This window comes from Toxorhynchites rutilus, chromosome 1, assembly GCF_029784135.1.
Source record: "Toxorhynchites rutilus septentrionalis strain SRP chromosome 1, ASM2978413v1, whole genome shotgun sequence".
NCBI lineage: Eukaryota > Metazoa > Arthropoda > Insecta > Diptera > Culicidae > Toxorhynchites > Toxorhynchites rutilus.
This window is the reverse complement of record NC_073744.1, coordinates 34,742,737-34,770,522: the sequence shown is the minus strand read 5'-3', so window position 1 is coordinate 34,770,522 and position 27,786 is coordinate 34,742,737. Positions and strand designations below refer to the sequence as shown.

The window sequence follows — 27,786 nt, the reverse complement described above, 5'->3', positions numbered from 1 at the left end:
TTAGGAAATTCTATTTCCTACATTTCATCTTTGACCAAAATTTTGAAGGTATTATATTGTTTGAGTTATCATTTTTCAAGAAAGAACTTTTGGTCCTTTTCAAGAAATAGTCTAATTTTTATTTTTTATGATTATTTCGAGTATGCAAAGTTGCTTAAAAGACCCATGTGTTCACACCCACAGCGTTACACTGTTATCTGGAATGGTGCTGCCAACAGCCAATCGAGTTGGCATGAAATTCGTGAAAATGAAATTTTTTTTCGATGATTTTTTTTAAATATTTGTTTGATATTTTAAAATGACAACTCAGTTAATTTTCTATATTTCATTCATTGACTAAAATTTTGTTGAGTGTTGCTGCAGGGAAAGAGTTTTCCAAACAAATATTCTTAATTTTTTAAATTCTTTTGAAAAACTACTATTAATGTTTGACTTGTTATACTTTTGTGTGTAAATTATCGCGATTGGCATCTTCTGCAATTTTTTTTCCATTGAGAAACATGTCAAGGATATGTCAAACGCGAAAATTCACACACATAAATATTACAAGTAATTCATTGATTTTCCAGGAGCCTGCATAAATAATATCTTATATTCCATAAACTATAAAAAATAGAAACCTTAAGTCTTCGACAAATGTTCGTATATCAATGAGATCTACAACTTTGTCGATTTCGCTATATCACTATCTTAACTTTAAACGAAATTAGTATTAGTTGTAATTTTTGGTAAAAAAAATGAAAAAGTTGTTGTTAGACAAAAAAATCTTGTAAAAGCGCCCATCTTCCATTGTATATGTGACTTGTTGGGTAGTGTGTGAGCTATTTATGTAATTTCTTTTTGAGAATTCTTGAAAAATACGTTTTTGAGAAAAATGAATTTTAATTTTTGAAATATTTTTTACCATACTATTTTTGTTTTAATCTTCGGTAATTTCAAAATTTGGAATTGATGGGCTTAGATGGAAAGGGTTGTAAGTGATTTGATCGATTTCTCTTCATCAACTTTTTCTTTAGTTAATAACTTAACCGCAAAAACAATCCAATTTGAGTTTGCTATATTTATCTTCCACATTGTCAAATACAGCTAGGAAGGTGTTTGCAGCCAAGTTATAACCAAAAGAGAGTGTCGATGTAGAGAAATCGATGATGTCACTTACACCCCTTTCATTTTGAGCCCCTCAATTTAAACAATGTCCTACATTTGCATTTACATTTGACCAAAATTTTAGGTGTAATTTTTTTAGTTATATTTTTTTGTACAAATATCCATATAAATAAATATCTCTGTATGGATAGGTTATACATCAATATTCTAAATATTAAATGAATGCTGTTTGATAAGGTCAATTATATTTGCTATTGAGTATTTAGGTTGGCAAACAATTCTGTAAGTCTAAAAAAAAACACCAAAACATAAAGAAATCGATTTTTTTATATTTTCCCGATATTTTATTATTATAGTTTTATCCACTACATTTACACTCACCCAAATAAGAATGTTTTCGTTCAATATTCTAAAATTTGATGCGTATACCATCTCCATGGATTGATTTTTCACGACAGTATTCAAAAAATCACCTAAATATTTCGACTTCGCACTATGTTCCACTATTTTTTTTGTCGAGAAATGAAACTATGATAAACGTGAAGGAAAACTTTTATGCAATGCAACTGAAAAGGTCAGATTTATAACACGATGCTAACACTGTGAAAATTTTCGAAAAAAATCGTGGCAAAACTAGGTGCTTCTCAGAAGTAAGAACATCCCCTGTAAGACGATTACAATATTAATTTTAGGCTCAGTTATTACAGCTGTTTCTAGAAGAACTGCACCATCTCAACGTAGTATTTAACTTGCGTAATTTTCATTGTGATGTCGTAACTGTATTCTAAGTGACTAGCTCTAGAAAACTTACGTATCAGTGCAAGTCGTGCAAATCTCTGGAGAACAATCCCCCGACAAGTATGGGACTCGAACACGAAGCAAGCGACCACTCGATCATGAGTGCCGGAAGAAGCTATGTCCAGTGGGCATGACCCATTACATATTCATTGTGAACACCTTTTTTATTCCATTTTTGACGTAGAACTACGTCTTCCAGGAAGGGTGCAAATCAGAAAACAGGTCTCTTTTTTATGAAATAAAGTTAACGTTAATAACTATTTTCACTGTGAACGAATTCTTATGGTTTGCATACCAATCGGATCGGAAATTCTCTAAGATTTGTTTGATATGCTATACATAACAACTCGCTAATCTCTAAACGGTTGAAATTCATAAAAACTGGAAGAACTTCCTTTTTTCCCACACATTTGTTCTGCCGATTTGTGTGCTAACCCTACCCTTTCGAATGCTTATAACTTGAACGTTTCTTAACAGATTGGAAAGATGTTTGCATCAATTGATAGGAAATATTTCTACGCGTCTATCACAATTAATAAAATATTATTTTTCATGAGATAAACAATTTAATAACTGTAAAATGTCAAGCTTTATTTAAACGCCCAAACTGCCATGTTTTTATTGGCCAGATTTACGGTTTCCCCAACAAAGACTTCAAAATCGATGTACCTGTGGAAAAAACACATGCGGGTATTTTTTACCACTGAGCTGTGTTTCCCTAATACGGACATCAAAATTAATGTGCCTGGGGAATCCGCGTTGCAATTCGGGAGTAGTTTTGGTGTTGAGTACTTTTGTACTCGCTTGTCGTTGTGCAGACCGGAATATGTTTCCCCAAAAACGTACTTTTGAACAAAGAAGCCTGAGAAAATCGTCATTTCAGATACTAGAGGTGAATGAACATTCGCGGTTCGAGAACTGAGATGTGCAATATTTTCAGAGGGAAATGTAAAATACAATGATCGTTTGACAATTCCTCCGTTCACATATTTTGGTAGTCCTAGGCATCATAGGATCCCGGACTGTTTGAGTACGGCTACAACAATTTCCAAAAAACTCATTAAAAAATTATGGAATTATAAAGTACCAAATCAACACAAAAATAAAACAAACTCAAATTATAATTTCAAGAATGGTTTACCGGAAGCCTCGTCATCCACTTCCCCATTATTGGATGTTAAAATTCCCATACCGAGAAACCTTCCCGGGATTTTCTTCCTCCGCGCGATGCGCACTTTCTCAGAAGAAAGACACCGTTGGTCGGCCAGTGGATTTGTTTTTTTCCGCCGCATACAGCACACCCTCCCTGCCCTTCGGCGAATGCAGAAAACACAAGATTGATGGTTATTTTATACCGACATCTGTCAAGTCATCGATTCCCGCTCGGTGTACCATCGGAAGATCCGGGCTGCCGGTCCCAGCTTTTGTCCCTTCAATCACACGGATCGATCGAGATTCGTTGGAAGAAAAAAGTGTTCGAATTTTTATTCCTTTCCTTTCGTGTGAATTCGAACCAGTCATGGTTTGTCGGACAAAAGATGAGAAATGGGATACGATTTGCATTTTTCTCCGGGGGAGGGTCAGCTGGGGCGGCTTAAGGGGGCAATATTTGCTACGTCAGTCAGAGCTTAAGGCGAAATTCAAGTCTTTGGCTGCACCGGAGGGTTACATCGTTGTGTGTTCCCCGGTCGGCAATGAAGTCTTTGAATTAATTCCAGGTTGAAGGTGACGAATAATACACCAGAAACCAAGTTCATTGGAGCTTATTTAACCTGAACTTGATTTGATCAGAAGTATACTCCTGTGCCAGTTAGCGTTTTTTTCTAGTTGGGATTTTATTTGTTTTCACCCTTTTACCCCTCTCTGATATCCTCGAAATGGATCGATCCTTTCGACAAATGGTCCTCCGAGAGGAATGAGGAAAACCTGTTCGAAATTGTTCAATTTTGTGTTCGGGGTAAAATTAAAATTCCTGTCTGCCGTCGCTCTTTCGGTGCGCTGTTTTAATACACTGACAGGCCTACCAGGAAGCCTGGTTCATGCCATTGCATTACACCATCGATTGAAAGGATGTTTAGATTCTGCCGTCCCAAGATACGCTCAGCTTTGCTTTTTTTTCCCACGATACTTCGCTTTCTGTTTTTCGTTCGCTGCTGTAAACCTTGGCGGCTAAATAAATTTACTGTCGGTTGTTTCAGTTCTGCCCGGGATGGAAGGAACACAGAAAAGGTTGTTCCGAGACCAATAAATTTGTCAATTTGAAACTGCTGTTGAATTGGATTGTTAATAAGGGGTGGAGGAGAATGAGGTGCCGTGGGAGAATGTTTCGCCGAGTAGCCTTTTGGAGGGATACTATTTCCTGTGAACATTCTCAGCCATCAGAAAGATTTTGTTACAGTTCTGACATGATTTGGATCAGTTTGAATATTCACGGTTTTTAAAATTGCAACTGAAGATTTGCGGAATATTTAAACATAAAGTATGTATTCGCAATGAAGAGTAATGAAATATTTATAGAGCATTATATTCCTAATATGACTTTCCATTATAATACTATGAGATATCATTTGCAAATTTACGTCTTCAAATCATCATTATTCTGCATTGCTAGAAAAATCTAGAATTTGGCGCTTTACTTTCGTCTTAAGGTGTTCAACAGATACTACAGTGGGCAAAGCTGTTCGATATACAGTAAAACCTGTTTTTGTGCGGTCTTTGCATGTGATTTTTTTTTGTGCGATCGCACAAAAAAATGCATCAAAAATCTCGTGCGTTTTTTTTGGCGTGACTTTTTTTTGTGCAGCATTTGAAAAAAAAATTAAGTCATCGGTCATTTATATTGTGTTTCTATCTTTGATATGTATTTCATCGCTTCCTAGACTGTGCCAGCTAACTCCCATTCTCATGTTTTGTTTTGTTTGTTTTAAGGTGTCAGTAGGAGCTTATTGAAAGGAGCGAATAGTTGTTTCATGATCTCCGCAAGTGAGTAGGCCGCTTATTTTAATGTGAAAAAAGAAAATCCAATGTTGGTCATGAATAGAATCATTAGGATTTGGGCTGTGTTCCTAAGGAATCTTTTTTTATGCGGACCCTATCCACCGCATTAAAAGTTTTTTTTTAAATAGTGTAGAAACCACTATTTTTTAAAGCTACCTTTAAGATTAGGTATGATTTTTTAATGCGATTTTTTGTGCGGTCCCTACCTTCTGCACAAAAACAGGTTTGCCTGTATACTATTTAGATTTTTTTAAAACTTCACACTACTCCATCACGATTTGATCAAATCTATATGACGCCAAATTGAAGTATGTCGTGGAAGGGACAATTTATGAGCGAAAAAACAAGCAACAAATACATAAATAATTAGTAGGCGATCTGGTGTAGTGGTAACATTCATATTTATCACGCTAAAGATCACTAGTTAAATTCTCACTCCCGACATTCTTCCAAATTGGAAGGTAAAAGTGACGAACCAGCCAAAAGTGTTGAAAGTCACTATAATACAGAAAAAAAATTATGTTGCTTCTTATTCTTATTTCTATTTAGTGCAGATATAGTGTGTAAAAAAAACTAAATGTTTACATTGACCAGTGCAAACTATTCTCGAACCATCGAAGCGATAATATTTTCAAAATAATTCTCAGCCTCAGTATTAACATGTATTGTTGATTGTTCGTTTTCTCAAAAAAAAAAGATTGGATTCTAGTCGTATAGGAATATTGAACGAAGACTAAAAACAAGATAACTTTGAAAAATCATAACTCAAAAAAAAAAACCCTGTCTGATTTTTGGATATGTTATTAAAAAATAAACCAGCTTTCAAGAAAAAAAAAATATAAAAAACAATACCCCTATTGGTTCCGAAACCATGTAAACTGTAAAGAACATGTACAATCTATAAATAAGGAAACTAAATCCAATGTTTCGAAATTGAAGTGTATGTTCAAAAAATACTAGATCATTGGCTTCATTTTGTGTATCGATCATCTGAATCGGACCAGTAGTTCAAAGGTAATATGTAATGTATGTATTGGTAATGTGTCGAAAAAACAAAAAAAACCGGGTCTGATATTTAGCGACAAGGAACAAAACTACCACTTTTCACGAATGTCTGAGATCCACTATAACGGTTTGTCATGGAATGGTTTAATTAAATGTCCCTAAACTTCAGAACAAGCATTCACATTAACACCTAACCATTATTTTTTAATGATGTAATAACAGTTAAAAGTGACAGCTAAATCTGGCTAAACCTGGATGCATCAACATGATTGTTGACGTAGGACTACGTTTTTCGGGATATATTTCAAGCAGAGATCGAAATTCTCGCTCGGCTGCGCGATAAATATTCATTCAATCAATCTAGATCTAGAACTGTGTATTGTTGATATTTTCGTCTCTTCATTTTCACCGAAAATTCTTTTTCAGAGAGAAAGAGATGTCGAAAATCTCTATCTCGGAAGTTCAACGAGAATGCTTTTTCGTCTCTCATTTGGTACTGAAAATATGGAGCGAAAAATCAAAGCTAACTTTACCAACATTAGTCTGTTAGAGCAGCGTCCAAACGATCTGCATTTGGACAGCATGTGAATTGTACAAATATTAATCCATCTCATGTTCACTTCACGATGAAACCCAATATTGCCGTATATTTTCATGCAATGTTTTCAGCTGTACTGAAGGAGTGACAAACCATTATCGGCATCAAGGAGTCACTGAAAACGAGACCATTTTTCGGCAATCATAACTCACCGAAAAATAAAAATCGGCTCTGCGTTTCTCGCGAGAATCGAAGTGAGCGTATAATATTCTCTCGCCTCCTATATTTTCAGCTATGTTTCTCTGTGGGTGAAAATGGACGATTTTCGTCTCAAATCGGCGAGCATTTCGATCTCTGATTTCAAGCGTAGTGAGTTTTTCTGTAATCCTACGTAAACTCTGCGGTCGTGTCCTATAAACACTGGATTAAGAAGTTGTTGCAACAATGGACCAGCAGTTTTGAGGCCTACCGAAGAATCACTTCAGCTATTTTTTTATCCCTTTCTGTTCATTTATTTAGGCTCATTAGCATTTTAGCTGACACAGAGCCAGGTTTCAATCGTGTACATGTTACATTTTTAGATATCTGTAAATTGCAAATTACACAGTAGTTAGTAGCCATTCAGGCGTAAGAGTATTTTTTTATGTTCCATTACATTATGGTAAATTACACAGTATTAGCCAATTTTGTTTGTCCTCAATGCACAATGCACAATGCACAATGGTCCAGGAGATGCATTTAAGTGGAAATTAGTATTTAGAGCTTGACAGTTATTCTCTAGACAAAAACTGTCTTAGACAAAGTTGTTACATATGATATTATGTTGTCAAAAATAGGGTGACCAAAATCGTCGATGAAATCAAAAATCTGACTTTCTTATCTTTATAGATAGAGGTAAACATAGTTCGATAATGTTGTAACTCCAATTATTTGAGACATCTTTGTAGAACGAAGTTTTTCTCTATCTCTTGAAATAATCGATATAGCGCCTTTTTTCTAAGTTACGTTAGGGTCACCATGAAAAAAACTGTTTTTTTGCTCTAACTTTTATATTTCAAATTTTACATGCAAACTGTCTTCGAAAGACTTTTAGAGCTTACTAATACAAACATTTTCCGGTGCAGAACTTGTTACGTATCATATGCATCATGTGCAACTCTTAACATGTCCGCATAGTATCTGTATAGCCTCTTAGTACTTTGAAATTATTGTAACCATATTTTATTCGTTTCGCCAAAGGTATCGGTTTTACATCGACAGGGTGTCGATCTTACCTACACTCCTATTTATTTATCCTGAAAACATACATTTTTGTGTTCTATCAAAATTTGAGTCCTTCTCAAAAAATGATTAACAGATACTGTAGAATGGTTCATGAATAGTTTGAGAGAATATTCTGCAACGATTTGATGTCGAAGAAACATGGTAGGTTTTAGAAATACGTGGAAACCCCTAAGGTGTCGGTTTTACCCAGCTTTCCCCTGTAGCTTTTCGAACTACAGGGAACCAGTTCACTCTGAGCGAAACATTTCGCTCGTGGTTTAAATATTTAAACCTCCTCAACTCCGGCATACGGTCACACAGACCGAGAATCAATAATTTTGTTTTGAAGCGGCTGAATAAAAATGGCTTATTAAAAACGAATCAAGTTGAAGAAAAATTAGTTTCTGGAGTTTTTTCATTCAATTATTTCTTTTTTCTTGAAATAAATACCAATAACACCTGAAATTACACACTAGCAATACTACAGAGACGCGCACAGTATGTGACATCGTGTGAGAGTATACGAGTTGAAACGAGGGATGAAAAGTTACAATGTTTCGATTGTGTCCAGTATATACTTTAAATCCATGTTGAAAAAAGCTTATTTATAGATAGGGGTAGTGGGGGCAAATTGCTCACCTGATTGTTTGGCAGCCTAACTATTGACTATAGATGCCGTATTGATAGTCACATTATGTTTGAAGAATTTAATGACTTTTGAGTCACCCTGTACTTCAGTATAGCTGTCGCATGTCAAAATATGAATAAAAACATAAATTTCTCTCTCGATTCCCATTCGGCCGTAGTTCTATGCGCATGGTATCTAAGGAATTTCTCGTGAAATTTAGTTTATTCAATCTAATATGTTGGACAAATCATCAATTTGGACGACTGTTCACATATTCTAGGAGAGGTGAACAGATATTTTGTTTAATCTCAGCGATTAATTAGCATAGAAATTACATTGATGTTTGGGGGCAAAGTGGTCATAGGTGAATAACGACTTACAATGTTTTGTTTACTAAAGCTGTTACACCGCATCACATTCTGCTCTTGAGGAGGATCCTTTTGTGGCTTTGACCCTGGATAAATATGCCACTCTAACTAAACCAAGTCTCATTATGCGGAATGTTATGTGTTTCTTACTACGTTTTTGTATGCATGAGAAAATTTAAATTGAGACTCTAGGTGAATAGGTCAAACTTATTTCATACATGTACCCACTGTATCAAATATGATTTTGTTGAAATATAGTATTTTTCGAGTAACGGGATTTAAAGCGGTATGTGGACGCTGGAAATGGGCATATTCCTTAGGGTGACCACTATGTCCCCACTTCCCCTACGTTCTCATTTACGCTATAGTTTACCAAAACTAATTCTTCTCCATCCATCCCAATTCCAGTGGACGAAACCATCATCTCGGAGGGTCCCACACCGGCGGAAACATCGAACGCGGACAAGCAGAAGCAGCAGTCGCAGATCGTGATGTTTGCCGCAGTGGCGGTGGCCATCGGCATCATCCTGACCGCCACAATCATCGCCGGCTTCGTGACGATATGCAGACTCAAGCGACCGAAGCCGCCCGAACCGCAGGAGGTTCGCAAGCGAATGCGGTAAGTTCAACAGCAGCAGCAGCAGCATCCTTTTGGACTTTCGGAAATGTCCCACATTTAGGCGCGCGGAAATGTGACCGCATATGGAAATGACAGGGCATCGCTGTTTGTAGCACATTCGCCATCTTTATGCGCGCCGGACCTTCCCCGTTTGTGGCCAATAACTGTAAATAAGTTGGTCGGATTTTTTCTCTGGCCGACCGCTGGCAACTTGCTTCATCAGTGGCCTTATAGGAGAACAAATTTTATACCCATGCTTACGATGCTCTTGTTTCTCTCTCCCCCGTTGGTCCGAATATTTGGCGTAATTTCGTTTTATGAGTTATTCTTCATAAAAAAAAAGAGACAACCATTACAGAGGGTGGAGATTGGCCACAAACAGACTGGGTGGATTAGTAATGAAGCCACAAACGGCGGTCATCTCGTGTACGCTCACAATCCTAACTACCGTCCAGTGGATCGTCAAAAGTCTCATGAAGAATGTAATAAATGAAAATGACTTTGCGCCCGAGATTGGACACTCCATTGGGGGCCTCAAAGCACAGAATTGTGCGGAGGAACACATGCGTCCACAGATCCGTTTTTGGTAGCCGGCTTTCGTTCAGTATTCGGAATTGTTCGAGCTTCTTTCGCACATCGTTTAGTGCATTCCGATATACAGCAGCAGTCTCACTTCTGGGGAAATGATTCCAATGGAAGCCTCATTCCGCCGCAGCGCTTTCGGAACGCTTCGTTGCGTCTTCATTCTGCTGTAAAGTCTTTCGCCATGCCAATAAAAGCTCCACATGACATAATCGACTGGGAATGGGTGTTCCTTGAATCCTCTACCCATACGTCGGATTCGGATTATTGAGCTCTGCACCCCTCTGAAGTACTCGGAATTGCTTTATTACATCCATACGGTATGGCTTCGGTCTCCGTAGGTCTGGTGCTGTTTTATTGGGAAATCTCGAGCAGATCTTTAATAAGGCAATTATGCGAGGATGAGAGACTCTCGAGGAATGATGCTGTTTGCACGGATGCCATCATTCGGCATGGCTTCTGGAACATATTGTGTCGGTGAAAATGTTGATCTCTGATTCCACCCCCGGGGCAATGAGGCTGCACAACTGTGACATCAATAATTTACTTGCTAATGCCCGTTTGTTCCAATTGATCGTTGCTGTGGCAGCGGTCGGTGGAGAAGGAGAAGATGTCACTCGTATGCTTTGTAATCTTGAAGTAATCCTTCCGGTAAAAGCCTCTCAACAGGATTTGGTTCGATTTGTGTTAACCGACTTTTCAACGGTCGTTTGCTGCTCCTGTTCCCGGATACGATATTTCGGTGCCGGTTCAAAAGTAAGCACGCGAGTGGTTTGGAAAGTTCTTCTCGTATGTATGTGCTTCTGAAACGGGTTTCCTCAAAGAGCTATGGTTTACTTCCAATTTAAATAAATTTTCAAGCACGCATGAGAGGCTAGCAAAAAGGTAAGGCGTCTGTATATGATTCCGGGTCAGTTGGCATTTTGATTGATATTTTCTAACTGAGGAAGTGCGGCTCTATGAGATTTTCGAAGTTGGTATTAGGCATTAAAAAGAAGTAAAACAAGATGCGACGAGAGCTAGCTTTAAATTAGACTTTACTAGATTGTACTGAAGAACTAATGTGATGGAAAGTATCCCTCAGCGCTATGTTTTAATGAAATGAACTCAGATCACATTGTTCGAACTATCGCATTTGTATCGGAACATTGAATAAATTCAAGATCAATCAAGATCAATTATGAACTGATTCGATACTTGTTGATCGTTTTATCATACGAGCAGTGCTGGTTGTTCAGTAGAATTTCGAAATGTAGAACTCCTTTCCGATTTTGTCAGTGTAGCTAACGGTTTTATTGGTGTTAGTTGTGAGAGATTTACCAATTTATAACGGTTCATTAGGAATGTATCAGTCGTATACTGTATACTGTACAGACATTTGTATTCTCAAGGCTTTAGGAAAACATTTCCGCAAAGGTTCAAACAGCCAAAATTCCTTAAATTTCTGTTACTGGGAGTGGATGGTCAGCTCAATCGATTTGACACTGGATATGATGTCTTCGTCAAACAAGATTTGATTTACTGATAAAGTCAAATGTTGTTTCAATGTTTCGGTTCAGAATTATAAATCAGAAACTTTACTGATTTACGTGTTGTAGAGATCCATATTTCTTTAAATCTGAAGTTAACATTCAACACTGAACACAACAGAATCTGAGTGAATCCCTCTATATGGTAGATTTGGAATTACAGACGTGATATATCGAGGCATCACAGAGAACTTCCTACTCCAGTGGATTTGATTTTTTTTTGGCTCAACGCCATGTTTTCAGGGATGAAAGCTTGAAAATTGGATAAAGAGAAAAAAATTGTACAATGACATTAAGAGATAAAATCAAGTGTAATGATTTGATTTTTTGTTTGTGATATTTACAGAAAACACATCTCGGAACAAACAAAAAATACCTCCCTATTTTTTCTATATTAGATGCGCAACGAAGTTCCCTCTGTTTGTCAATAGATGACTCCAGCAGTGTGTGCTAGTCGATTCGACATATACAAAACGTCACGAACCAAGCTTAGCCAACACTTTGACACGTTAGTGATTTTCTGATGGCATAATATGCTTCTGACTATGTGAAATTGACGGATTTTTCGCCTAAAATTGTCATGTAAGTCGCAGCACGACTAGTGCCAGAAGAGTTCAATGTTCTTCAAAATTGTTGTCGCAATCGAGTGGCTGAATACATGCTCAAATTAACATCCCTCGTTCACTCGAGTCAACAACCGTCAGCATGGGCCGCTGCACACGAATCGAAACCGAGAAAAAGCCAAAGTCGATCAAAAGTGAAGCTAATGCTGACTGTTGAAATTCTGACGAATTTCATGCCAACTCGTTTTAGGAGTTGGCAGCACCATCTCAGATAGTAGTGAAACGTTGTGGGTGTAAAGGGAAAAAGTTTTTTTAACAACAACTTTTTATGTTTTCTTTGATAAAAATACAACTAATCCTAATTTTGTTTGAAGTCAAGATAGTAATATAGTGTATTCGACAAAGTTTTAGATCTTATTAAAATATGAACTTTTGTCGAAGACGTCAACTTTCTATCTTTTATAGTTTTTGGAGTATATGTCATTTTTGTATGAAGACTCCTGAAAAAAAAATAATGTTTTACTCGTAACACTTTTGTATGTGAATTCTCACGTTTGACATGTCCTTGACATGTTTCTGAATAGAGACAAGTTAGCAGAGCATTGAAAATGCGATAATTTATACATAGAAATGTAACGAATTGAACATTAATAGTATTTTTTCAAAGAAAAAAAATAAAAAGTTGTTGTTCGGAAGATTTTTCCCGTGTAAATATGCCATTCGTCCGATGTATGGCAAACTTGTTAGAAATTCTAAGGACTATTCATATCTTTTTTTTCAGAATTTTGAAAACATATGTTCTCGAGAAAAATGAATTTTAATTTTCAAAATATTTTTTTTTTCAATGAATTTTTTTTCCAAAAAATCTTTGATAATTTTTAATGAAAACCTCGAAAATTTCCTATTCCATTCTTTGACTAAATTTTTGTAGGTCTGATAGATTTTGTTGTGAGTTTTTTTAAAACTTTGAGTTTTTTTTCAACTTTTTTCCGAAAAATCTTGATTTAAAAACTATAAGATCCACAAAAAGTTGGTCAGAGAATGAAATGTAGGGAATTCTTTAGGTTTTCATGAAAAAAAAATATCAAACAAATTTTTGGAAAAAAATTTCGCTAAAAAATTATTTTAAAAATAAATTTAAATTCATATTACTCAAAAAAGTATTTTTTTAAATTCCTAAAATTATATATGAATAGCCCTTACAATTTCCAACAACAGAGCTCATTTTCGAGAAAGTTACGGAATATGGAACGCGGTGTAATGATGTTTTGCTTTCTGGTGATTTCAATACAAATGTTCTTCGAACGAATGCCTAATCTGAGCGTTTCGTCGATGTTTTTAGTTCACTGTCATTGAGCACAGTTGGCATAGAACCGACTTTTTTACATTCCTATGGATCCTCGCAGCTTCATTTGATCATAACCAACGACCCAAGTAAAATCTTAAGATTTGGAAAAATAGATGTTCCAAATATATCACAACATGACCTCATTTTCGCTTTTCTGAACTTCGATAAAAATATGGTCAACAAGGAGGTCTATTACCGTGACTTCATCATAATTCAACAGATTCGATTGGAACTTTGTCTTCTCTTCCGATGATCCTGATACATTAGTTGACTTATTCAATTGTTTTGTCAAAACTTTGTATGATAGTTATGTCCCAATTAGGAAATTTAAAAATAAGAATCGACACAACGCTTGGTTCAATGAACAAATTCAAAAAGCTATGATTGACCGTGATCTTGCGTACAAAAGATGGAAAAATACACATCATTCAAATGACTTCTCCTTTTTTAAACACTTGAGAAATTTGACTAATCGTGTTGGTAAACCAAGCGAAAAGAGATTATTACAATACTCATTTATCTTCTGGTACGTCTCCCAATGAGTTTTGAGCAAGTTAGGGTTTTCAAAGCAATTAGCGCAGAACGAGAATAATTTCGATGCTAATGAAATAAATTGTAATTTTCATAAAAAAAAATTCCTCTGGAACTTCTCATCACATTCATCATATATCCAACTCCGATTCAGAGTACCATTTCCGTTTTCGATGTATTCAAGATTACGATGTAATCAATCACATGCATATCAAATACTGTGGGCCTAGACGAACTTCCCATGAAATTTTTAAAACTCATTTTATCAATTCCAATCGATCCAATTACCTACATGTTCAATTGCGTTATTGTATCTGGTAAATATCCTCTTGCTTGGAAATGTTCTAAGGTAATACCACTCAGAAAGAAGACACAATCTAGACACTTTGGATAATTTACGATCCATAAGTGTTTTATGCGCTCTATCTAAAAGCTTCGAACGAATACTTATAGATCAAATGTGCTTTTTTTCACAAGAAAATCATTTGCTACCAACATTCCAGTCTGGTTAATGTGCAAGTCATAGTACCAAAACCGCAATGATGAATGTGTATGATGATGTCGGATATGCTATCGATAGTGGTGACAAAGTAATTTTGATTCTATTGGATTCCTCGAAAGCATTTGATACTATTTCCCATGCTCAACTATGTGAAAAACTTAACTCGAAATTTATTTTTAGTGCTTCTGCGGTAAACCTAATCGATTCTTATTAAAATGATCGTAAACAAGCAGTTTATATAAATGACGTACTTTCTGATTTTCTTCCAGTCACATCGGGAGTGCCCCAAGGATCGGTACTGGGCCCAATTCTGTTCACTCTTTACACCAACGATATATCAGGAATTGTAAAACATTGTTCTGTGCATATTTTTGCGGATGATATCCAGCTTTACGCAAACTACAATAATGTGAACGCTTTGTCTATTTGTAGACTAGTTAACGATGATTTAAATTCTATAAAAACTTGAGCAAAGGCAAATTGTTTGAAGCTTAATGCACAAAAATCAAAAGCTCTTCATATTACACGGGGTAATAGTGTTAACCATTTGAATTTGACTATCGGAAATGACACAGTTCTGTTTGTAGAAACTGCCACTAGTCTAGGTTTCATTATCCAGCATAATTTCCAATGGGATAAATTCATATTGGGCCAATGTGTCAATATATACGGAACTCTACGATGTTTCCAGTCCTATCCAGGTTCTATCTTGAACCAGGAAACTAAGCTGAAGACTTTCAAAAGTTTCATTCTACCATATCTCGTGACGTGTGACTTTCTACTGCTTTCAGTGAGCATACAGACTTTAAATAGGTTAAGAATCGCACTTAATGCTTGTGTTCGGTTTGTATAAAATACGTACGTTGTACTTTATAAAATACGAAATGCCCCGCATATCTACATGAAAAACTGATACCATTTAGAAGTAATAGAGTAGAGAAATATGTTTAACCGGTGCATTCTACTGCTTTTTATGCCAAAACTGTATTTGTGAGAGGTGTTTGGAATTCTTTACCAAGCAATCTGAGAAATTACAAAACATTCCTAACATTCAAGAAGCAATGCAAAGAGTACTTTTATTTGATGAATTAATTTATATAGTGAACAGTTTTGAAGTTAGATAGTACGTAAATGACTAGTAGAAACATGCACTCCCTATACTTTGTAGCAATTTAAAAGATGTTAAATCTTATGCTATTATGTGTACAAATGAACAAAAAAACGTGAGGCATTCCTTAGGAATAGAATAAATATAATTTTCACTGATTGTCTCACTCCCACTGGCACCTATTCGTTTCACCCCACTATTACAATGAATTCAATATTTTTTTTCACGAGCAGATATCTTTTGATATTTTTTTTATACCTCACATCGCCCAGATGTTAACTGATCTACCTAAATATGGCCACCAGTAAATCGAGTTTTGATACTAATCCACCAAAAATTACTTTATATCAAAGCCACAAAATAACAGCCGCAAAAATGATCGCTTAATATTGTCGGCATTTGTTTCTCTTTTCCACCTTTGGGCAGTTGTCTATAGGATGGTTTAATTTAAAGTGGGGTTTTTAATTTAAGACTAAAGTTATCACACTGCATACAATAAGTATAAAAGATGTGAAGCAGGGATTATATTCGTAGCTTCTGTTTCTCACGAAAAAGAGTGTACTAATATTTTGAAAGGATTTATAAAACAGATAACCTGGTTTGATAAAATCCCAAAATGGTGGTGAAAGCAACACGACACGTATATTTTTTCAAATGAGTGGGATCTTCTGCCATCCCGTAATCGCATCACCGGATTTATACAGTTTTTCCTCCAAGCGTCCTGCGTTGTTTCACCTTACGTTCGGTATCTCCATCATCAGTATTCCGTAAATCCTTCCCTACGATAATCTGCCAGACATTCCCAAATATCACACTGTTGATTTGCTCACCCATTCCACACATACGATTCGCATCATTTAATATTCAGGGCCCATTTCCCCGTTAGCACTTATCGGGATTCCCGATCGGGCCTGTCCGTCCCGTTTACCATTCACATCATCGGATTGGCGCGAAGGAGGACCATCCGTATTTCATTGTGATTTGCGTTTCCCCAACGTCATTCATGGCACCGCCCCGTAACACCCGAAAACCGTATCGCTCCGTTCTTTAATCTTTTAATTTAAAATTCTGGCGATCAGTCATTCGATAATCATGGACCAGCAACAAACATGGACGAATCGCATTAAGAACATTCCACTCCATTTCTTGCGTTCGTAAGTTACCCTCATCACATTCTCGTTATGGACCTTCTCATCCTCAGGGGGGGGGGGGGGTGGTGAAGCCGACCAAAAAAAAAGGAAAAACATAAGCGGCGGCGCGTTGGACGGCGCATTGATTGGCATTCCTAAAGAATGTTCAAATTATTGAAATTTGCTGATATACACATCCGAGAAGCGGAAAAAAGGAGAGAAAAAAAAACAAGAAGCGATTTTCCGTTCCGTTTCACTTACAGCTGATTGTAAAATCTTTCTCGCTCTGTCTCTATTTGGCAAATCAAGGGTTCATCGAGGAAGAAGAAACTCAGAAAACGAGGACCATTAGATATATGGCTTGTTTCCGTTGTGCTGCTGCTGCTCCGTAAGTAGATTGAACGCGAGGACCGACGGCTTGGAGGAGAAAATTTAATGATATGCGTCATTCTCGATTCCCACCGCTCGGTTGTGGGGGCGGTGAAGTGCGATGCGAAGGGATCACGAAAGGGGAGCGGCAGCAGCACCGTTTTAGGATAAAGCATCGGACGGGTTAATAATGCCGTTAGAGAGGAAAATCGACCGGCTGCTGCTGGATTGGCAAGTAGTGAGTATCCTTTTCCGTTGTTCGCAGCATTATCTGATGCTCTGGCTGACTATCGTTGAAAAGGGCTCGGAGGAAAAGAGGATAGATAGGATGGAACATTTTACAGCGAATCATTATTTACCCCTCCTTCGAGGGTTCGTGGTGTGAGAAAAGGGAAGGAGGGAAAATTGAATGCTGGAAATTTGCACAAAAATGACAATTAAAGTGGCTCAGATGCTTGTAGAGCGATGATACGACGGGTTTTATGAGCCGGGACGAGTATGCGTTATGAAATCTTCAAAGATAAAATATTTTCAAGAGGTCAAAGAGCGGGTGAACCTTTCTCATGTTAATACGATGCTTGCTGCCAGCTGCGAACGGTTTCAGTGTTTGTGGTGATGAGGGGAGAAAACTTACCAATTCCGCTGAAAGAAACAATGATCAATTCGATTGAAATTCACGCGAAGACAGATTTTTTATAACAATAACTAGCTGACCCGGCAAACGTTGTTCTGCCATAAAGATTATTTCTAGTGAATATGTTGGTTGTTAAATAAAAAAAACAACTGATTGTAAGTGTGTTTAAATGTTTTAACGATCTACACATACGTGAAACATTCATTACTCTTGTATTCATACTTGTATTTGACATACCTAGGAATAGAGCGCCAAGTCGATGACCACCGACAAAAATTTGAAAAAAAAACACAAACCATCCCTTGTATTTCATTACCGAACAATTTCATTAACTAATCTGACATGTTTGTTCTCTTGAACGTTAAATGTAAAATTAAAAAGGAATATATCTTTGTCCTAAAGTAGACAAATTAAATAAAGAAAATCAATATAAATTTCGTTGTTACAATTGTTGCTCTTCATCGAATCACAGAATTCAACATTAATGTTAGCACTGACTGTTTTGCTCAGCATTTCAACCAAAATATTATCCAGAATAAATAATTATCAGAGACCATTTTCATTCAAGATTTTTCCCTACCTGCAGAGGATGTGTTATTATGTTACACAAAACACACAATGGAGCCATTATTTATTTAACATTTTTGTTTTCTGTGTTTATTTTACTCGAAAATTCATAACAATTAATGAAACACGAAGCTCAATCACGTATCGCATTGCGTTTCAAGGTCGAATGATGAATGAACAACCCGTTGAAATCGAACGGATGACAGAATGCGATATTGCAATCGATTCGGGTAATTTTGACTCGGTCAATAGACACATCTGGAATTTTTGAGGAAATTACACTATCGATTTCCTCAGGGCATATTTTGGCGACTATCCAAATTGAAAATGTACATATGTGGTAATCCTCGCTTTTTCCATCCAGCTGAATACATCGCGCAAGGTGTGGAACCGAATAGATGTGACGTTGTAATGAAGCTTATTCTGCATTTTATTCATGTTTTTGTTTGGACACACGTGCTGTAATATCATGACAATGAAAGTGTTTAGGTCTGGCAATAGCAAAGACTGCGCCGGCGTTGCTCATGATAGCGTCTCGCAATTGTCTAGAATCGCAGTCGTTTGCTCTCTTCCACTATATCGTTCGCAAGTCATTCTACGTTGACATGGTGAACGTTCGGAACATTAGGAACACTAGTACCATTGAAATAGAAGATGAAGAGCGCCGTTTGAGCGGTAGGTGTCAAGGACGAACTTCAGATTATTGTTTCTTCTTCAAATCACAATTTCTCGCGTCGCTGTGCAGTCGCTTATCATGTATCCAGCAATGTCTTCAACAACATACGCATTGAATGTATACACGTGTGCTCCAGTATTTTATTAGGGTTGATGACAATAACATGATTGTCAACTAGCAACCCGAGCTCATACATGAAGAATTTCAATAATTTATTATGTTTATTCAAAAAGTCTTCCAGCTCGCCGACAATACGCATGACTTTAGGTTATTGACGCATGTGAGGTTATTGTTGAGGTTATTGACGCATGTGAGGATGAAAGTTCGATAAAGTGAACTTAGCGCCATCTGTCATCTAACAACGTAAACAAGTTCGTTCTCTTTGAAAAACGAACGACGGGTCGATTATTTGGATGTTATTTAATCTAAAATACAAAAATCGCAATTAAAAATTGGAGAGGGGGGGATAATCCTTTGAGGTTATATGACCTTCTATGTTAAATTTAAGAAAAAAATAGAAAAAATAAGAGATTGTGTTCAACACACGATCGCATTGCTGACGTAGAACTACGCTGTAGTTTAATTCAAGTCGCTTGTTTATAACTGCGGATTTTATTTTAAAATGCTACGAAAATTTTGAAATAACCATTCTACCAGTTTGGTCGCTCTGAAATGTTTTTTTTTATTGTAGAACCATTTTTTTTTTCAAAATATATATTTTTATCAAGGCTCCTATGGCGTTAGCCTGACGGGGCCGGAGTTCAATATTTTAACAGTTTTTCTTATTATCTATGTTAGTAATATGTAACCGATTACTCGCGGTCGGCTCGAGGTTAGTATTACAAGTGTTCTCGTAATTGGGATGTTGCTGTCTCCAATGCTCTGTACGTGTGCCCGACACGGGATACTTCCTATTGGGATGCAGCTGACCATTAATCAGCAACGCCCCCCTAGTATGTACCCCATATCTAGCGTGGTGCGTCTTCTCGACTCGAGGATTCCAGGATAGAATGGTCACTAACCGGCGCAATCATCAGCTCGTGTAGAGTTGTCATGAGCGGTACAACCTTTGGCTCTTGTTGAATCATCAGTGGACTGCACAACCTTTGGCCCGTGTATCTGTAAAGAGTGTGTGTATGTATTGCCGCGACTAAGTAAAAGTTTATCGATCGGATAGGAGGGATATAAAACGGGGACACAACGAAGGAAACATCATTAAACGTTGACATCGGCGTTTCTGAGGAACAGGTATAGATGAAGCAGAAGATCAGGATCACGGCTACCTAAGATATCCCGGACGGGGACATCCGATTGTCTGCCTTTTGCTCTCAGTGCGATTCCGTGAGTAATAGAACAAATTTGCACTATATAGACTAGAAATCAAAATGATTCCGGCGTAAGGATGCTCTCTCCTGAAACCATTTGACGATAATTGTTTGATGATTCATTCTTGTGTTCGCAGAACAATACATGCTCGAGGAAAGCGCAGCTGTCATCCTTCGTGGAGAGAATTTTCCTACCGTCATACGAAACCAATCACTGAAAAACTCTACTCTTTCCTCATATGACTCCTCCAACCCCATTGCCTTGAGAAAACCATTCAATCCCTCGCCGTTTGGTTCGCCCACCAACGGTGTTGTCTAGTCGGTGTCCTCGCGAAGAATAAGTTTGCCTCAGCAAGATCCACTGTTTATACTCTAGGCAAATATTCCCCTTTGTTCTTCTTCTTTTCCTTTGTTCACGGATACTTTACATTTTACGATTTCCCCTTCGTTGCTCGTCGATAAGTTGGTCGTTATTGACAGCTCTGTTCGGGAAAGCACGCGAAAGGACAGAACAAATGTATGAGGAAATGGAAATGCTTCCAATTTTCATTAATTTTAACCATATACAGACTATGGCATTGTAATGTATAGCATATCAAACAAATCTTAGGGAATTTCTGATCCGTTTGGTATGTAAATCGCCAGAATCCGTTCACGGCAAAAATAGTTATTAACGTTAACTTTATTTCATAAAAACGTGACCTGTTTTCTAATTTGGCACCCTTAATGAAAGACGTAGTTCTATGGCCACCCTAATCGGTATTAAGCATATTTTAATTGGTACCCTAGCGGTATCTTATATAGTTTACGTCCTATTCTCATGCATACCAAGATTCTTGTGTATAATTTCATGAAAATCGGTAGAGTTGTTTCAGAGGAGTTCGGCCACGAACATCGTGACACGACATTTTTATATATATAGAGAAGAGATAATAGATCAATAGAAGTGGTTATGCCTGTGCTTCTCAAATGTCAAAAACGATTTCGCTTCTCTTTATCTCTTCTATTTCTTCTTCTTCTTTTTTCTTTGTTCTTCTATTTCTTCTTCTTCTTTTCTTCTTGTTCTTCTTCTTTTTCAATTTGGGGTTGCCAATGTTTCCGTTTAAACTGGATTCTTCCAGGTTTTTTTTTCTTGATCCAGTCAAACAGCTTTTTAAAATATTATCCAGTTTTATCCGTTTTTTTATGTGTGCTTCAATTCCACCCATTTTATGTAAAATAAATTTAAACACATATTTCACCTATCCTTCGAACAATTGTTTTTTGATATTTATCGTTCGATCGATCCAAGATGTATTTACCTTTTATCGATCTTTATTTTCTTACACACCAAACTCAGTGTTGTTTCTTCTTCTGCATGCATTCCCGAATTCAGTTCGCGAATTCAAGTGCCTTCCCATGCAACACGTGTTACACTGTCTTTGAATTAGGTCCACCAAAACATTCTAAAGTTCAGACCAATCGACCTAGCTTTCAACGCACCAGTCGTGGTTTATAGCAATAATTACCCAAAACGGTTCACAGAGCCCGTGTGCTATGCTATCTTTGATTTCATATAAACACTAGCTGACCCGGCAAACGTTGTTCTGCCATATAAATCGTTTCTAGTGAATGTTTTGGTAGTTAAATGAAAATAATTAATGTTCAAGTGTAAGTGTGTTTTAACAATCTATAAATTTGACCGAATGTGATCGATAAAATAGAACGAATGAAACGACTTGAATAGAAGTGTGTTTGATGTTTATCCTGTCGAGAATGACGGTGTGTATTGTCATTCGATAAACAAACGCGGAACGTTCGTGACTCATGTGTATATTTGTGTTTGACTTACCGAGAAATGGAGCAAAAAATAAAACAAAAACTCAAATAATTTTTTTTAATTCAACGTATTTTATTAACGTAACTGACATGTATGATCGTCTAAATGTTTAATGTAAAGTGAAAAAATTAATATTTTCTGTCACAAAGTGGAAAAATAAAATGGAGAAAATCTATATTAACTTCATTCAATGACTGAGTTGTTGGTGAAAAGTACTCCGAAAGCAATATAACATTGTTAAAATTTCATTAAAAAATATTACTAAAAGTAGTTTAAATACTTCGGAGACTTACTCCTAACCCTAACTTAACTATTTTTCTATAAATCTGCTTGCTGCTTCATCTATAATATAAAATCATCAGATACAATTTTTGTTCAGGATATCCCCACATTACACATAACACATATTAGAGCCTAATTAATTCTTTTGACAGAGTATATTAATTTATAGTTTTTGTTTTAGAAGCAGGTTCCTTTCATCCGAAAATATATTACCATTTTCTCTTCACAGAAATGGAACACAAAGTTGAATGTCATTTGTGTCGAATTGCCTGACACGTTTGACAACCCGATTGAATTTGAGAATGCAATTACAAAATGCAATATTGCATTCGATAATTCTAAACTTATACAGAAGAGTAGTTGATCAGTGAATATGGAATTTCCAAGGAAATTACACTGTCAATTTCCTCAGAGCGTATTTTGTCGATAAATCAAACTAAAAAAAGTGCGTATGAGTTAATTCTCGCTTTTGCCATTCAACCGAATACATCCAGCAACGTGTGGAACCGAATGCGAATGTGTGATATTGTAATGGAGCTTAAGACTTTTAAGACTTCATTTTTGTTTGAACACATGTGTTATAATGTCATAACATTGCATGCAATTTGGTCTGGCAATAGTAAAGGCTGTGTCGGCGTTGATCTTGATAGCGTCTCGCTAGTGAATATATTACTCCTCAGACCCCTCCTGTTAATTGTGTCGTAGGAATCGTAGTCGTTCGCTCTCGACATATTGTTGACACAGCTCAAGAGATCGGAGAATGACGTTGTTCTGATCGCGTCAAATCATCATTCAACGCACATACAAATTCATCGAGGGTACTCTCTAGTTTGTTTCAACTTCCCTAATCACATGTTCACAAAAGAAACTGCTTCTGACTCCGGTGGTCACACATATTCTAGAATTTGACACTCAAAATACATCCAAGGCGTGTTTGTTGGCATAGAAATACAGATTATTGTTTCTTCTTCGAATCACAATTTTTTGTTACTGTCAAGTCGCCTACCATTATTTCAGCTAGATCGTTAAGAGTATGCGCTTTGGATCTGCACACGTGCTTTCCAGCTGGTGTTTTATCAGAATTGACGGCAATAGCGTGATTGTAATTTTTGCAATCCGAGCATGTGTGATTTGAATAATTTCAATAATTCATTGTGCTCATTCAAAAAGGCTTTAAGCTCGCCGGTGATGCGCCTAGCTTTAGGCGAATTGAGGTTACAATGTGAAGGCGCATGTGTGAATGAAAGTTCGATGAAGCGGACGTAGAGCCATCTATCATTAACAACGTAAATGTGAGTGAAAATCTGAGATTCTATGTGTTTTTGAAGCCAAATTTAAGAAAAAAAATGCCAAAAAAAATTAAATTAAGATTTTTTCTGCATTGGGCCACCTCCATCGATATTAAATATATAGTAATCGATACTCTAGCAGTACCCTATATAGTTTACGACCTATTATTATGCCTACCAAGCTATTTGTGTATAATTTCATAGAAATTGGACGCGCAGTTTCGGAGGAGTTCGGCCACGGTTATATATATATATATATATATATATATATATATGGATCAGTTATTACAGGTCCTCCAAATAAAAAAAATATACCCAAAATGGAGAGAAATAGCTCTTCAATACCAAAACAACAGTGGAATAATATTGTGGGATCTAATCAAAAATTATTCCAGAATTTTAATACATAGATAACTGCATAAGTCAATGCTCAAAGATGTCAGTTTGACAGTTTTGCGTATGTTGTTTTGTCTCGTTTAAGTGTTAAGTGTTAACAAATGTGATCTGGGTTTGGGTTTCATTTATTCTACATTCTTCGGGAGTACGAAAAATGGTAGCAATGAAGATGGTCAAAAGAAACTCTACAGAAATGTCAAAATTCGCGTTAGAAGAAATAGATTACGGTTAGGTTAGATGATGTGATCTATTACCAGAAACCGTGTCTCCATACACCCTAATTATTCACATTGTCCAGCAGTTCTGCAATGTTCTTCTATCAGCGATTTTATGGACATTAAGCAATAAATACGAGTTTCGTAGAGTTCTCTGCATCTCTCTTAAGTAAATGTTGAACTAACATTCCTTCCCTTTTCCTTAGCAGTTGCAAGGACGTGGCTAGGACAATTCTTAACTGTTGGAGAAAACATGTCTTCATCTAAGAGATATTACTAATCATCAGCAACGGATGGAGGCTAGTTATTAACATAACAGTTCTGAATTCGTACCACCTACGATATTGTGCAACTTGCTCAATGCTAATGCTAATGAAGCAATAAATACGAGTTTTTTTCAATTTTTTTCCAAATAAAACTGTGTTTCCTAGAGGGTTCTAAAAGAAAAGCAAAAGATAGAGGTTTTAAAAGAAATATTGTTTCAACGGAATGTTTGAGTAGTGTGAAACATCATTTTGATCTGCTCAAATGATATCATTAATAAATCGTTCAATTCACAATTTTATAAACTACATATAAATACTAGATTGTGCAATTCCAAATGAAATCGAACTAAAAATGCAGATTTTAAAAAGTTGTATTTTTGATTCGAACGAAAGTTTGTATTCCGTTTTTTTTTTGACTCATGTGTAACTTTTGAAAAGGGCGTATCGATTTTAGTAAGAGAAATCTTTGATAATTTATATCTCAAAAACTATGAGTCTTACCGAAAAAGTGTCTTAGAAAAAGTTATAGAGTATTGATGTCCAGACGTGAATAAAATATACACTGAGAAAAAAAAAAGTTTTTATTTACAAAAAAAAACTTTAATATCTAAAATACATATTTTTAATTTTTTTTTATTTTTTCATATAAAAAATAAGTCATATAGAAAATTTAAAAAATGGGTACAAGATGGTAAAACTATTTTGACAAACTTTGTGGAACATCGAATTTTTGTATGTTAACAATTTTGTATGTTATTTTTCAGTCACAAATCTTTTTATCAATTTCCTTCTAGATGCGGCCGTTTTCGAAATATTTAAAAGTATTTCTAATTTATTGTCTTTTTTTATAGTAAATAGGCTCTTTTAATATGTTTGTCGCCATGTTCATGATATTTTATGAATTTGGTTATAATTTCCAACAACTTTTCCAAATACATCATCATGATAAAGCTATATGTTTAGGAGTTACGTCGAAAAACACGTTTTGTATTAACTCACATGTCTTCAAATGTATTTCAACGTAACTCCTAAACATATATTTTTACCATAATAATGCATTTGGGAAAGTTGTTGAAAATCATAAGCAAATTCATAAAATTTTTTGAACATGGCAACAAACATATTAAAAGAGCCTATTTACTATAAGAAAGACAATAAATTAGAAATATTTTTTTCAATTATCTCGAACATGTCTGAATTTAGAAGGAGATGGATAAAAAGCTTTATTGTTTTAAATCATATCAGAATTCATAATTTGTGGCTAAAAATGATTGTTATCATACTAAAATTCGAAGTTTCAAAAATTCATAAGAATTCGATGTTCCACAAAGTTCGTCAAAAATAGTTTTACCATCTCGGACTCATTTTTTAAATTTTGTACATGACTTCTATTTTATAAGAAAAATTTAAAAAATGTATTTTAGATATTGCAAATTGAAGTTTTTATGTAAATAAAAAAAAGTTTACTATTTTTTTTCTTAGTGTATATTTTTTTCACTTTTGGACAACAATACTCTATAACTCTTTCTAAGACACTATTTCGGTTAGACTTATAGTTTCTGAGATATGAATTATCAAAGATTTCTCTTCCTAAAATCGATAAGCCCCTTTCAAAAGTTACGCTTGAGTCAAAAAATTCCCAAATGCTGTGAAAAACTCATATTTCCTCCAACCCAAACGGAATACAAACTTTCATTTGAATCAAAAATACTCATGTTTTGTCATTTGTTGATTTCATTTGGAATTTCTCTATAACAGGATCCAGTTTTCTTCCAGTTTTTTTTAAGAGAAATCTTCCAATTTTTTGATGAGGAATATTGGCAATCCTATTTAGGAGCCAGTTCGGAAAGTCCGAAAAGTCGTCGTTTGACTGGATTGAGCTTCAAAAAATTTGCATCCGCCAACATGTTAATGGTGTCTACTGTCTGAACGTTACTGACTTCACGGCTGGACATCATCAGCTAAAACAGGCGCAGAATGATATTCCAGTTTCCTGGTAGATAGAAGACCAGAATTAAATAACAAAAGGTACAACAAAAAATGTATCCAGAATGGAAGCAAATCAAATGAACTCCGATCCATCTTCCTCGGGGATAATTTCACCCAGATGATTATAAAACGCTCGTTATTCTATCAATCATGACATCCAAATTAGGCTCAAATGTCCAAGTCTCACTTAGCAGTAAGCCAATTTATTCGACAATTATTTCTCGTCAGCGCTCCTTGTCCGGTTCCAAGGAAACAGCTTAACAGTCGAACCGCCTGCTCCACTGGGAAAGGAAGTATTTGATGATCTTCCGAACGTGATAAGAACAGTTTCAAATTGCGTGCATTTCCAGCAAGCGGCGACCTCTTCCTATTTCCTTCGAGTAGGGACGAAAAGTGAGAATGGTGGAAATGTGCCTCGACTGTACCAAGAAATCAGACACACAAACTCTGCTCGTGTAATGAGGGTCGCCGGATTGGATGGTGTCATGATTCAGGCAGATATCACGCATCACACTTCAAACCAGGTCCTGTCCGGGCCGACCGGCTGTGTGTGTGCGTGTGGGGATGTTTTCCAGTCCCCCGACCCGTAGTAATAAATTTTTCTCGTTATCTTTCCTTCGCAGACCTGCCAGAACCGATGTGCCATCGATGTACGCCGAGGACGACGTGTTCGAGGACGATTTCCAGCGCCAAGCGGGGGATCCCCGGTGCAGCAGGGCGTCCTCCACCCTGCGGAGTAGTCGTTACATCTCCGAGGGATTTGTACAGTATTCACAGCCTAGTCTTAATGGTGAGTGACTTTGACTTTTGAATAGCGTTCTCTGTGTGAGATATTTCAACTCTATTATGTTTGCTTTATGTTTGTCCGAGGAAATCAGCGCCCGTCGATAACCATCCGTCTCCTGCACACCGGTCTGCCGATATGGAGCAGCAATATCCCTGACGAATTGCACAACATCCCTCCCACCGACTTGGTATCGATACAAAGCTATCGTTTAACTCGTTGAAACCTTATCAAGTATAATACCAATCGATTGCTGTGATATCAATCAGTTTTTTTTTTTTAAACAGAAAACTCCATCCGATCGAATCGAATCCGATTCGTATTGTTTAGCATTTGTTTTCGATTCTCTTCCGATTACGCTAGGTCGGCATCTCCTATCGCGCTGGAGCTCTACCAACCGGTTGTATCCTTGTTAAACCTATAGTCCCGGCCGCCCAGGTACGGGAAACAATGCCGAACGGATTTTGTGCCGCTCAAATGGCATCCTTTTGTTGCAGCCATCTCATACAATATACAAACGGTTCCTCCGTTTGCCGCAAACGTACCGTGCCCTCCTGAA

At 36.5% G+C, this 27,786-nt stretch overlaps 1 protein-coding gene across 9 annotated transcripts in view; it reads left to right on the top strand.

Moving 5' to 3' along the window:
* The window catches only part of LOC129763359 (hemicentin-2), a 459,584-nt gene that overhangs the window by 411,801 nt on the left and 19,997 nt on the right, over window positions 1-27,786 (top strand). For 8 of the 9 annotated variants that reach the window (XM_055762336.1, XM_055762341.1, XM_055762332.1 and 5 more), the window contains 2 exons: window positions 9,113-9,323; window positions 27,067-27,233. In XM_055762336.1, coding sequence (XP_055618311.1) covers window positions 9,113-9,323; window positions 27,067-27,233 — 378 coding nt within the window. Of the gene's footprint in view, window positions 1-9,112; window positions 9,324-27,066; window positions 27,234-27,321; window positions 27,402-27,786 lie in introns of those variants that run through there. The other variant, XM_055762339.1, reaches the window with a different exon arrangement.